This window comes from Humulus lupulus, chromosome 2 (assembly GCF_963169125.1).
Source record: "Humulus lupulus chromosome 2, drHumLupu1.1, whole genome shotgun sequence".
Classification (NCBI taxonomy): domain Eukaryota; kingdom Viridiplantae; phylum Streptophyta; class Magnoliopsida; order Rosales; family Cannabaceae; genus Humulus; species Humulus lupulus.
The window spans coordinates 32,801,719-32,815,695 of NC_084794.1; the positions used below are offsets into that span (position 1 = coordinate 32,801,719).

A 13,977-nucleotide genomic window follows, 5' to 3' on the forward strand; every position below is an offset into this window, starting at 1 on the left:
CAACTACTGTGATTGAGAACTTCAAAGGCTCCTCTCGTAGTTTGGAAATAGATTTCATATCTAGAGAAGTTAATTGTAATACTCTGGATAGCCAAGACCGTTTGTAGCGCACCAATTTTTTTTATTATTTAAATTTTGTGCTTTATTTTATTTAATTGTTAAGTGTTGTGAATTATTTTATTTATTTGTTTAAATTAATTGTTAGAATTGTTTGGTAGAATTTTTGTGAATTTAATTGTTAATTGTTTATTTATTTCAATATGTGAATATTTGAGTTTTGGTTGAATACACCAAGGTACATAGTAGGTAGTGATACACCCTAGTTATTGAGTGTGTACATGTGCATGGTTGCATGGTGCACTTGTGTAGAATTTTCTACACACTTTATTATTTTCCTTTTATTAGATTTATTAAGTTATAAAAAAAAAATAAGAAGAGGAAATGGCTTGGGCGTGTGAAGCATAGTGGAAAAGTGAGTGATTCTATTCCTATTTTATTTGACAATTAAAATGAAGACAATAGTTATAAAGGGAATGAGAGGTTGTCATCTTTATTTCCTACCAATTAAGAGAAAATCAAATTAAATAAAAATAAAAGAAAATAATCAAAAAAGGGGAAACTTACCAAATTTTTTTTCCTTAGGTTATTATGGGCTAGGTTAGAATAAAGAGGGAAGGAAAAGGGAAGAGAGCATTTTGCTCATTGGAACCCACGGCTAGAGAGAGAGAGAGAAGGAGAAAGAAAGGAAGAAAAAGAAAGGAGGAAGAAGAAGAAGGTCTTGGAAAGTCTAGGTATGGTTTCTTGTATTGTTAATCTTTTGTTAATTTTCTAAATCTAAGGTTTCTCCCACACAATCCTAAAATTTTTGTTCTTCTTTTCTTGTTATGAGTTTCGATTACCCTAGGGTACTCAAGAGTGATTGCCATTTTGGGTATTGGTTCTATCGAGGTAGTTGATCCCTAAACCTTATGCTTAATTTTGTTGTTTTATTGAAAGGATTTTGAAGTTTTGATGTCAATTTGAATCTATGCCATGTGTTGATTTGAGATATTTGAATATAATGATTGCTGATATTTTTATGCTTGTGTATATGTAGGTTTCGGCCTAGTCTTAATCTAGGGTTCATGATGTTTTGTGTGTATATTGATAAGTATATTTATGAGGTTGAATGTTTGGATATGGTGATTTTTAATTATTCTATGTTCATGTTAATGAAAGGTTTTGGCTCAAGCATGTATAGGGATCTTTCTTGTATGTTTGGTATTTCAATTATGTTAGATCCATATTCTAGGATCCTATGTAAATATTGGCATGGTAATTAAATATAGATTCCTGTGATCTTAGAAGCATGCCTATGATTTAATTGTCTATGTGATGATAGGGATTTTCTTAGAATAACAATATGATAATAGTTGCATGCTAGGATTTGTGATTTATTTGTATAAATTTAAACATGTATGGTTATTGTGTAAATTTTGTGAAGCATGATAAAAAAGATGGATTCTTGATTTGTTAAACATCGCTGATCTTGATGTTTAAAAGATTTAGAATGTGATAAAAATAATGATTTTGCATGCTTAAATGATTTTGCAAGTGTTATAATGTTTTTAAGAAATTAAAGGGAATTTTAACATACATTAAAATTGTGTTTTTACTCAAATAAATACCTTCAGATTTTTTTTTTATATATATTTTGGAAAAATTATGGGATTTTAATTTCAAGATGGTGATTTTGAAGATTTTATTTTGTTGCTAGAATTTTTGGTAAAAATATTGGAAAGTTTTTTTATTAAAAGAAAATTTGTGTGTTTGTGAAATAATATAACACCTAAACTATGTAAATATTAAAAATGATGTTTTTAATATAACCATGAGTGTTCATTTTAATAGATATGATTTTCTTTATTTTAATTAAGAAAAATGTTAAGATTAATTCACTTGTGATTTTTAAATAAATTAAATGGTGGCTGAAAGTTTAGTTTAATAAATTAAAATTAATTATTTGATTATCATATATGAATTTATACTACATAAAAATTAAGTCTTAAAATAATACAAACAAAATATATTTTTCTCACACCTAAAAATTATATTTTCTCACATCAATTTTGTAATTTTATTAGTTTAGATAAAATTGTGATTTTCTAAGGAAACATGAGAATTATAAGTATTTTGAATAATGTCAAGCCTTAATTATTTCTGTTATCCAAAAAACAGACACGGATGACATGGCAGGTGATTTCTAACACGTGGCTGACACCTGGCGGAATTCTGTTCGACTATCGACCAGTAAGGCATTGCAAGCATGGAGCTGAGTTTTATCACGACCAGCATGGTCGTACATTCTAGATATTTCAAAGATAATCTTATAGGGATCATCGTCATATCCGAGATTATCTCCCATGATTTACTGAATATCCGATTATTTAAGAAAGAATATATGTAACTAATTCATGTAATCTTCCTTGAGCCTATAAATAATGAGAAGATAGCTCAAGGAAAGGACTTTTGGCTTTTGCTTAATTAGAATTACATATTCAAGAGAAAATTAGAGCTATTAGATTACGATTGTACTATTTGTCTTTCTCAGGCTAGTGAAACTCAGAGAACCCTAGTTCTTTGATCACTCCTTCGAGATCTCATATCAATAATAGCTTAAGTAGACGTAGGTCATTACCAGTTCTTGGGGCCGAACCACTATAATTCCTTGTGTCCTTTACTGTTTTTGTCATTACATTCATTCCAACACCTCTTTCCACGTCAAGCGTTTTGACTCCATGTTAGTTGGCCAAATCGAGGGTCAACAATTTCTATGTAATTTAAAATAATAAATGGGTTTTTTTACGTCACTGTTCCCACGTACGCATGTTGCATGCAAATGCAATTTTACATTAAAAAATATGTCAAATATTCAACCATATGATTTTTACTTAAAAACCATGCATGTAAAATAGGTATAATTTGCATTTTTCTTTTGGTGATTTTATGTGTAAATATGCATGTTTGGAAAATATGTGTAGTTTTCACCATGTGTGCCTGACCCATGCACACATGGGGTATATGAGTTGGGCACAAGAAAGTCTTATGTGATGCTAAAGAATACTATTTGATTATGGTTATAGGCTCGTTGTGAAGTTGTCAATTTTTGCTTTGCTTGGACCTGAGGTAAGGAAGTTAGATAGAATTCTATTTGTTTATGCTATGAACGGTAAGATTGGCTTGTATGAATATAAATGTTAAATATGATGATGAACCATGTATGAAATGTTATTTTGATATGATATGATGATTGTAAGAAATTCATGTAGTTTTCCTTGGCTTTGATATGACTGGATTGCATGTATTTCTGTATGTTGTATGATATGTAATGGTTGTTAGCGTGTTGAATGCGACACAACAAAGGGGTAACTAAGGATATGAAGACGTAACCCAAGTTACTAAGGATATAAAGACGTAACTCATAGGACGGACGCGCCGAGGATATTCAAGGACCAGAGTTCCTGTTTACCTCAAGATGTGACATGGACAAGATATGGGTCATGTTCACAAAGATATGATGATGATGATGCTTATGTAATGTTCATGATGATTATGTATATGATGATGATGCTTATGATGATTATGTTTATGATGATGATGGTTATGATAATAATGTTTATGATGGATAACGATGTATGAATATGAATATATTTTGTTGTGTCTACTTGTGTATTGTTTGTACTTCCTTACTGGACTTTTAGCTCACCCTTTACTTTCCCTTCCAGGTAGCAAATAAGATTTCTCTTTGGCACGAGTGGTGATGTGGGGAGTTCCAATGTCAGGGTGTGTATGGCGTGGATGGTTATGATAATAATGTTTATGATGGATAACGATGTATGAATATGAATATATTTTGTTGTGTCTACTTGTGTATTGTTTGTACTTCCTTACTGGACTTTTAGCTCACCCTTTACTTTCCCTTCCAGGTAGCAAATAAGATTTCTCTTTGGCACGAGTGGTGATGTGGGGAGTTCCAATGTCAGGGTGTGTATGGCGTGGAAGGTACCCTATGGGTGAGAAAACGATCAGCTTAACGTCAATTTCTAAAGAATAATGTTATGTTTATTTTAACTTTTCAGAACTTATCAATGGGACTTGAACTTTATTTATTTTTAAAATGTTTCACGAAACTATTATTTTTATCTTTAAACTATTGGACCCAACTTGCATGTTTTAGCAAGGCCCCACTGAGATTTTTCATATAATATGTGGCTTTCTTCTGTAAGCTTATGAGCATGCAAATGTTTTACAAAGTATTAGATTATGGCGTTTTACACCGTTACACTGTGTACTTTAAATAGTGTTAGAGTTTCTAAACGAGTCATTTGGTCATAACCGTGTAACTAAACGTGATTAATGGTTAAAAAACTTGGTCAAAATGTATAACTGTTTCATTAAAATACTTACGTTCATACATGGGATCCCAAAACAATGTTTAAAAAAGGTAATTACAACTAGCCGACCTAAGTGGCAAAATAGGGTTTGACCCTAGCTCCTCTGAGAAACCCCCCGCCGTGGTGGTCGAGCAGTCGCATATGTACACGTCGCCACCGAAGCTCTCCAACTCATGGTTGGTCTAGCTTCCCTTCCCCCTTACCTGCACCACATAACACCCGTGAGCCAAGGCTCGACAAAAAACTTAAACATGCTCATAAGCAGTTAATAATATATTACTGAATCATAATAAGCATGCCTAGCAGTAATAACCATACTCATGCATGCATTCTATTCATATAAATGACTACAACTTCCTATCGGGACTAGTTTCCCTAATTAATTGACTAGTATGTCATACTGGGGCCCAGTGCCCTAGGATATGAGACTAATAAGTCACCCTGGGGCCCGTTGCCCTATCCTTTGTATAACCAGCCTTGGAGCTGGCCTAGCGTACCTGGCGCTTTAATTTTCCACGACCATTGGGTCAGACAAGCGTATAATGCGCTCCTGATTAGGCCTAACCATATTGACCAGCGCTCAGCACGCTACTGCCACCCTTGACTTATAAGTCCATGCTTTCGACCAGTGCATTATTGTCGTTCTTGACTTATAAGGCAAGTCTTTTCAATTAGATAATGCAAACAAGAATATATAATTTAACAATTATCCAGATATGGAGCATTCAAGCATGCTCAATCAAGCAATCACAGACATAATCATAATCATGCTCATTTACAGGGGCCCCAAGCCCTAATCACATATACCATGTATTGGGTGCAGTTTTTCTTACCTTAGATCTAAGCGTAAGATAAATATAAACAACCCTCGAGCACGATCCTTTCCTGAACCCTAGCAGTAGTCACAACCATAATAAGCGATATCCATCAATATCGAGTAAATAAAGACTTCCGAACCAGGCCCTAGTCTCCGGGACCTCGAATCCTACTAAACCGGGTAGTAGAATCCTTCCCAAGCCCTTATGTTTGAGTTCCCGCCACCCAAAACCTACTTTGGCCAAAAACCTCTATTTGCACCGCGACGTCCCATAATTAGAGTCGCGACTCTCCATAAATCAGAGAGCCCAACTCTCATTTTCCCTGGACACGGGCTGTGGTGCAGCTCCACAAGCGTTGCGGCGCGATAGCGGTTCAGAGAACCGACCATGCTCCTGGGTTCATGAAGGCTGCAGTGCAACCTCGCAAACCCAATTTTTCAAATGTTTCCTCAGAGCCAATTCCTCCAAAACAGTACCAACCTCATAATTCAATCCCAAAACATCATCAGTACATCCTAGGCAACAAAACCCAACTTACAAACGGATCAAAAACTCACCAAAACCATAAAATCCAATCAAAGCTTAACAAACTTAAGGAAAACAAAACTTAAATTACCTTTGGTTAAGTCACTTTCCAGCTAAATCCCCAAGTTATCAAGCATCTAATCTTCCCTAGAATCGCTATGACTCTAACCTCGCTTGAATCTGGGCTCTAAAACTCGAGTTTCCTTCGAAAACGCTAACGAGCAAAAATGAGAGAGCGGGAGAGAGGACGAGAGAGATTTATGTATTTTTTCTGAGTTAATAAACTCAGCCTTAACCATATATTCAAACGGCCCCGAATGAATGAAATACCCCACTCAACCCGCTTCTCTCTCAACACCTCATAAGGGCAAACATGTCATTTTCACACTCTAATCCCGCTCTATACCCAAATCTCACTAAATAATTCAGCCAAACCCGGAATATTGCTATTTCTCCCCAAATACGACTCACGCTACAATGAGTCCGAGTGACTCTCCAGATCACCTTAAATACCCATTGGCTCGCCCCGAGCCGGGTATTATTCTCCGTTGCGACTAAACCACTAACTTTTTCCCTAAAATAATAATGTGGTCTCAATTATAAACACACACATATATTTAAATATGTCATTAACGGACCAAAATTATGAAAATGTTATTCTAATAAGAAACGGGCCCGTGTACATGCTTAAAACACATAAACATGCCAATATAGTCATATTATAATATAACTCACATAATTCATATAATCATGCATATAATCACAAACATGCACATAATATTCAATTATTTACCCTGTGGTCTCCTAATTAATGATTAGACACTAAACTTTATTAGGAAAATTACACCAAGTTTATGGGTTGTCAATTTTCTTTTGTTTCGAGGAAGTTTAGTTATTTGGCTCATAATGTTACTAAATGAGCTATTTTGAACAATTTCACAAGAGAGTTAGAGTCAGTTCCGTTCCTGAGTATATTTTATGTAATGACCAGGCATTGTCTATCTAATTTAATGAAGTAATTTTCAACGTTTAACAAAAATAAAAAAATAAGTTAACAGTAAAAATGATGGTGCATCTCATTACTACATATTTAAAGAAAAATTACACATTTTCACTGTTTTTGGCCCTTTTCCGTTTTTGTTTTTATTATTTCAACCGGATTTGGGTATATATTGATATATTTTGTGAGAATTATGGCTATTTTTGTTAACAAATTGTAAGAACATCGTATTTTTGAAAAATAATCTCATTTGTTATAACAAACAATGTTCTCTCGTCTCGAAATATCGTTCATCCAACATTAGGGCTCTGTTGGGCCCAAAAGGAAAAGGGGCAATCTGGTAAAATAAGACTACATATAAACCCTAGATCCATCACTCTATGTCTTCAACCAGGGAAGTGTGTCATTTCTTCTTCGCCGCCCAAAAAACCTAATTCTCAGAAATGGGACGAGTCATTCGTGCTCAGCGTAAGGGTGCGGGATCAGTCTTCAAGTCCCATACCCACCACCGTAAGGGTCCGGCCAGGTTCAGGTCTCTCGACTTCGGCGAGCGCAATGGTTACCTGAAGGGTGTGGTCACTGACATCATCCACGACCCAGGAAGAGGTGCCCCACTCGCCCGAGTCACCTTCCGTCACCCTTTCCGGTACAAGCACCAGAAGGAGCTTTTCATCGCCGCAGAGGGTTTGTACTCTGGCCAATTCATCTACTGTGGAAAGAAGGCCAATCTCGTTGTCGGTAATGTTCTTCCTCTCAGATCTCTCCCTGAAGGTACCGTCATTTGCAACGTCGAGCACCACGTCGGTGACCGAGGTGTCCTTGCTAGGGCTTCTGGAGACTACGCCGTCGTTATCAGTCATAACCCGGACAATGGAACCTCCAGGTAATTCAATAATTATTTTTTAAATTTCTAATTTTTAATTGATATTTTTGGCTCTAATATATTCGTATTACACTTGTTTGAGCTGTTTATATTTATGTGATTTAATTCTATTCTGTTTTTTTTTGGGAACATAATCTTTCATAGAAATTGAATTTTAAGGTTAATGCTTTGGTCCATTTCCATTAACAATAGGAGCTCATGTTTACCTTCTGAATTTCATATGGGGTCGAATAATTCTTGGCTTATATTTGAACAGCATTCTTCTATTTTGATTTTACTCAAATTCAAGTGTGTTAGTGTTGAAAATGTAGTCAATTTTGTTGGGTATTCTTTCTTGGTAGCTCGTTCATATTGTTATAGATGTTTTTCTTTAGATTATTTGCTGTCATTTGTTTTTGAAGTTCATTATTAATATTTCACCAGACCCTCATACAGAGTCAGCTGAAGTTGTTCTTATTACATTGATGTACCTATTTTGTAGAGTCAAGCTTCCGTCTGGTGCCAAGAAGATTTTGCCAAGTGGTTGCAGAGCTATGATTGGTCAGGTTGCAGGAGGAGGTAGAACTGAGAAACCTATGTTGAAGGCAGGAAATGCTTATCACAAATTCAGGGTGAAGAGGAACAGTTGGCCTAAGGTTCGTGGTGTTGCTATGAACCCTGTTGAGCATCCCCATGGTGGTGGTAACCATCAACATATTGGTCACGCTAGTACCGTTCCCAGAGATGCTGCTCCCGGGCAAAAGGTTGGTCTTATTGCCGCCAGGAGGACTGGTCGTCTTCGAGGACAAGCTGCTGCTGCTGCTTCAAAGTCCGACAAGGGTTCTTAGACATTGTCCAGTTTTATGTGCCTATTGAAATCTTTCATTGTGGACATTTTGCTCTCTTCGGTACTACTATTTTATTATTCTACTTAGGATTGGCTTCAGTTTCTGGATTAGAACTACAATTTTGCGTTATGATAATTACATGTGTTTTATTTTTTTGCTTTTGTTGGAAAGTACTGATGAGTTTTGCTCATAATGCGATTTTAGCATGCTTGGCATTTTTATAATTTAGGGGAATTCACTTTGTTAGCTTTGCCGGGTTTTCCTGTTTTCGATACTCTGCTCTAAGTTCTCATCTGGGTGTCTTAAACGCTTCAGAAACATACTCTGCAGAAAAAATAGACATGAAGAACACTTCTTGAAACATACTTCTAAGTGTCTTAAACTGCATTAAATATGCTTTGGTTTTTCCGCAGTATACTTATTTTATTTTCATTATATATCGACATTTCTTCCGTTAATTGGAGGGCTCTTTCACTTTTCTTTGATAGTTTGTATTAGCCATAACAAGATTGGCACCCTTCTTGGAAGAAAAATTGCAGAACGTTTAACGAGTTTTGGGAAATAAATATTTGAATACAATTTTTAGCTTAAACTTGTATATATACTATATATAAACAACATGCATTAGGCCCGTTTTACTGTTTAATTTATAGAATTTATTAATTATTTTTATTAAATTTATATTAATATCATAAAATTTTTAAATAAATAATTTATTTATTTATGTTTAAGTACATATTTGTTCTAGTTTTTTAACAAGATTATATGTATAATGTAATATTAAATATTATATGTGGATTTTAAATTTAAGTTTCTTACTTGTTTTTCTAAAAAATTCAATTTGTTGTTAATTCACTGATATTATTTTAATAAGTGAGTAAAATTTAATTAAATTTTATTTAAGTTTTATTATAAAATATCTCGAAAATATTATATTTTAATTTGTTTAATTATTTATTATTTTTAGATAATTATTATTGTAAAATATTTCAAAAATATCTTATTTTAAAATTTTTAATTATTTATTTTATTTTATTTAAGTTTAAGTGTTTACAAACTACCGTTAAATATAAAAATATTCTGTTAAATATAAGAATATTTTGTTAAAGTTAACGTTAAAAAAAATAAAAAAAAACGTTAAAACTAAAAATATCCGCTATCTACAATCTAATTATATAGAAGAGATATATATTTGGATTTAATTTTTTAAAACTAATATATATATATATAATATATACAAATTACATCAAGTGTCCTAGAGATATCATTTAAATTTTAGTCACTTTTTAAAAAAATTAATTTTATACCAATATTTATTTGAATCTACCAATTATACTATTTAATCATACCTAAGTTATATATATATATATATATATGGATTTAGCTTTTTAAAAGGGATAAGTTGAAAATTAGCCAATTTAATGAGTTCTTAACTAAAATTACCTTCTAAATATTTTTAGTTTAATTCTATCTATTTTTATCACAGACAATTCCAAAAATACCCTTGACCACATGATACTCTTCTAAAAACAGTATCCACCAATTATAGGGGTATAATAGGTATATTGATTGAAATAGTAGTTATTATACTAAAACTTAAAAATTGTAGATAAAAAGAAAGTAAATTTTTCAAAAATATGGCTTTTATACTATCAATGTGCAAAAATATGGGAGTTATACTTTTTTTAATTTGTATGGGAAATTTATAAAAGAAAAAGTTAAAGTATGGGAAACACAATTACTAGCTAACTAAAATATGGAAATGTCACATTTATTTTATCATAGTTATGTTTTCTTTGATTTTGAAAGTAGTTTTATTTGGGAAATTTGATAAATCATGCTTACATTAGCTTAATATTTAAAATTTGAACCAAAGTTAACTACCATATGAAACAAATACTCATCTTTCATTTAATACCAAAAATACCCCCATACCTTTCCTCTCTATTCTCCATCTTTCTCTCTACCTTTCATTTAATAGCTTAATAATTAAAATTTGAACAAAAGTTAACCACTATTTAGAATGCTGTTTAGATGTTGGATTTGTAGTTTGTTGGTATTTTTTTGTAGTTTTTTGGGTGAAAATCGTGTTCTGTGAAAATCTGCGTTTTTTTTGGGTTCCTTGAGTTTTTTTCGAAATGCCCGATAGTGTCCGATAGAGGCCCGATTCGGGCACGATAGTTGTTGAGTTTCAAGGTTAGGGATGAAGGTCCGATGGAAACCCGATGGTTGCTCGATAGTTTTGGTTACCCGATAGTTGCCCTATCGTGCTAATGTCGTACCATCATCGTACATTTATGGCAAAAACTACAGTATTGCACACTATCGTACCCACTATCGTCCCACTGTCGTACCATCATCGTACCATTGACAAAGTAAGTTAACATTTTGAAACTAACTATTATCGTACTACCATCGTACCTATATCGTCCCACTACAAATTCTAAAATTACGATGTTATAGTAACTACTTAACAAATTCTATCGTACACCTATCGTGCTAATATCGTACCATCATCGTACCCATTATGGAAATAACTACAGTATTGCACACTATCGTACCCACTATCGTAATACTGTCGTACCACCATCCCTAACCTTGACTATCGGGCAACCATCGGGTTGTCATCGGACCTTTATCCCTAACCTTGAAACTCAATAACTATCGTGCCCGAATCGGGCCTCTATCGGACACTATCGGGCATTTCGAAAAAAACTCAAGGAACCAAAAAAAACGCAGGTTTTTACAGAACACGATTTTCACTAAAAAAACAGCAAAAAATACCAACAAACTACAGATCCAACATCTAAACAACATTCTAAATGGTGGTTAACTTTGGTTCAAATTTTAATTATTAAGCTATTAAATGAAAGGTAGAGAGGAAGAGGGAGAATAGAGAGGAAATGTATGAGGGTATTTTTGGTATTAAATGAAAGATGAGCATTTGTATCATATGGTGGTTAACTTTGGTTCAAATTTTAAATATTAAGGTAATGTAAGCATGATTTATCAAATTTCCCTTTTATTTTTACTTTATTTATTTTTTTCCATCATTTTTTTTATTATTTTTTTTCCTTGCTTGTTTTTTCATCCATTTTTTCCTTTTTCTTTTTTTTTTACCAATTTTTTCCTTCATCTTTTTTTCTTTCCATTTTTTCATTATTATTCTTCTTTTTTTTTTTCATTTTTATTCATCTATCTAATTTTTTCTTTCATTTGTATTGTTTTTTTTCCATATTTTTTCAGTTTTTTTTTTCATTTTTGTATTTATTATTTTCTCCTTCCATTTTTTTTTTCTTTTTTCACACATATGAGCTTTTTTTTCTTTTTTTTTTCTACCAATTTTTCATTCATATTTTTTTTTCTTTTCATTCTTCCATTATTTTTCTTCTTTTTCTTTTCATTCTTATTTATTCATCTATTTTTTTTTTCATTCATCATTTCTTTTTTTTCTTTTCATTTTTGTACTTATTCTTTTCTCATTCTATTTCTTTTTTTTTTCACACATATATTTTAATATTATATAATTATTCTACTATTTTTTATTTATTATTGTAATTTTTGTATAATTTTTTCCACTATATGTAAAAAAAAATTTAAATAAATTTTTTCAGTATTTTCTTTTTACTGTAACACTTATAGGAATATCAAAATTTGGAAAGAAAACTAATAAAAATATGAAAACGTGAATGGGTAACTGGTTACCTTCACATTCTTTGTGTGTATATTTCTAAGGGTAACTGGTTACTTTTACGTTCTGGTGTGTGTATATTTATGGTTTCTTTATGGTAACTAGTTACTTATGTTACTAAAATCATAGTTACTTCTTCTTCCTTTTTTAATAAAGTGTTCTTCCATTTTTTTCCTTCAAATTTGATGTTTATTTTCATATTTAATATGAGTAACTCGTCACCCCTCTTAGGTAACTGGTTACCTCTCTTATGGCAGAAAGTTACTCATCTCAGGATAACTAGTTACCCTTCCTGGTGCATGTTATTTAACCTAGCTCTATATTTTTTTTAAGATCAATCAAGTAACTGGTTACCCTACCCAGGATTTGAAAAAAAATGTACATCTTAAAAAAACATGTTTATAATAAATAAATAATAATTTTAAAAACAATTCATATTACAAAAAAAAATTTACAAAACAACCAAAGAAAAATTTAATATAAAATTAGTTATATAAAAACAATATAAAAAACAAATAACCTAAAAAATAATAATCAAATTACAAACATACCCTTCCAAATTTGATTAAGAGTAAAACTATGGCATAAACCAACTTTTATACAAAAATATAGGAAAATAAACCCATAAAAGTGAAAATTCTTAAAAAAAACCATAGATTAACTTTTTTTTTTGAAAAAAAGCCATATTTTTGCACACTCTATTAAAAATCCCATATAAAATGTAATTTCCTCAAAAAGAAAGGGCTTACCTAAAAATTGTTACTAGATCTAATTTCTACTTTTTAAAACTACTAACCAATATGTGGGCCTCCAAATTTTGAAGTTTTAAAAATGACAAAATTATGGAAAATTTTCATTTTTATAGGTTTTATAACAAAATTTAAAAAATTATGGGGAAATAGCTTTTCTCAAATTTTATGAAAATATTGGTGTTGTTTGGTAACACTTAAAAAAATAGTTTTTTATTTAATTAATTAAAAATTTGAAAATTAAACATAAAATGTGTTTGGTAACTCTATTTTTATTTATTATTTTTTTAAATTTTAATTAAAATTTATTAAATTTTGAAAATAGAATTTTTTTCACTTTCAAATTTTTTTTAAACAGTTTTCAATTTTTCATTTCTTTTTTTTTCTTCTCTTCTTCAAATCAACACTTTATATTGTTAAACAAAAAAATAAAAATAAAAGTTATCAAACGCGTTTATTATTTTTTGTTTTTAAAAACAAAAAACAAAAATAGTTACCAAACATATTTTTATTTTTTTAAAATAAAGAAACAAAAATAAAATTATATTTATATTTTTGTGTTTAAAAAATTATACATTAAATTTATGGGAAATAAAGTGGCGAGAGAACAATTCACAACTAAATTTATTCAGAAATCCACAATTCTCATGCCAGCCTCCTCGACTCCGACAACGGCCCAACTCTTCCGATCTTCAACTGCACCACTATGATTGTCTCCTTGCTTTTGTAAGACTGTTAAAATGATCTCCACCTTAGCCGTCGAACAAGGGAGGAAGAAGACCATGTCGATTGTTCGTCACCCCTGTACTTCTGTGGAATTTGATCTAAATCTCCACCTTTGCTGACTCTAGCTTGACAATAGCTTCCAAGGGAAAAAGAGTTCAAGATCACCCTCAAGAAGACCTTCCTAATTTTTCTGCTAATTAAGGTACTATAACATTGTTAGGCTTCGTAATTATCTTTTGCTTGACGTGGATCGGTGCCTGTGTCTGTGCGTGTTTTCCCTTCTTGGGTTTAGAAGGAGGATGTGTTAAATATAAAATAATACTAT

The 13,977-nt window shown here is 31.8% G+C and overlaps 1 protein-coding gene and 1 long non-coding RNA gene across 2 annotated transcripts; both read left to right on the plus strand.

The window, feature by feature from the left end:
• The first annotated feature begins 805 nt into the window (after positions 1–805).
• LOC133815955 (uncharacterized) lies at positions 806–2,703 on the plus strand. Its single transcript, XR_009884921.1, has 2 exons — positions 806–948; positions 2,218–2,703. It is a non-coding gene; the product is annotated as an uncharacterized LOC133815955 (long non-coding RNA).
• Positions 2,704–7,158: 4,455 nt separating this feature from the next.
• Positions 7,159–8,710, plus strand: LOC133817636 (large ribosomal subunit protein uL2z-like). Its single transcript, XM_062250208.1, has 2 exons — positions 7,159–7,659; positions 8,141–8,710. The coding sequence occupies exons 1-2, from the start codon at positions 7,220–7,222 to the stop codon at positions 8,484–8,486; spliced, it is 786 nt and encodes a 261-aa protein (XP_062106192.1). The 5' UTR covers positions 7,159–7,219; the 3' UTR covers positions 8,487–8,710.
• The last annotated feature ends 5,267 nt before the right edge of the window (positions 8,711–13,977 follow it).

Coding starts and splice junctions, on each gene's coding strand:
- LOC133817636 (XM_062250208.1), top strand. CDS start 7,220: ATGGGACGAGTCATTCGTGCTCAGCGTAAGGGTGCGGGATCAGTCTTC. Junction 7,660..8,140: donor CCGGACAATGGAACCTCCAG/GTAATTCAATAA, acceptor CCTATTTTGTAG/AGTCAAGCTTCCGTCTGGTG.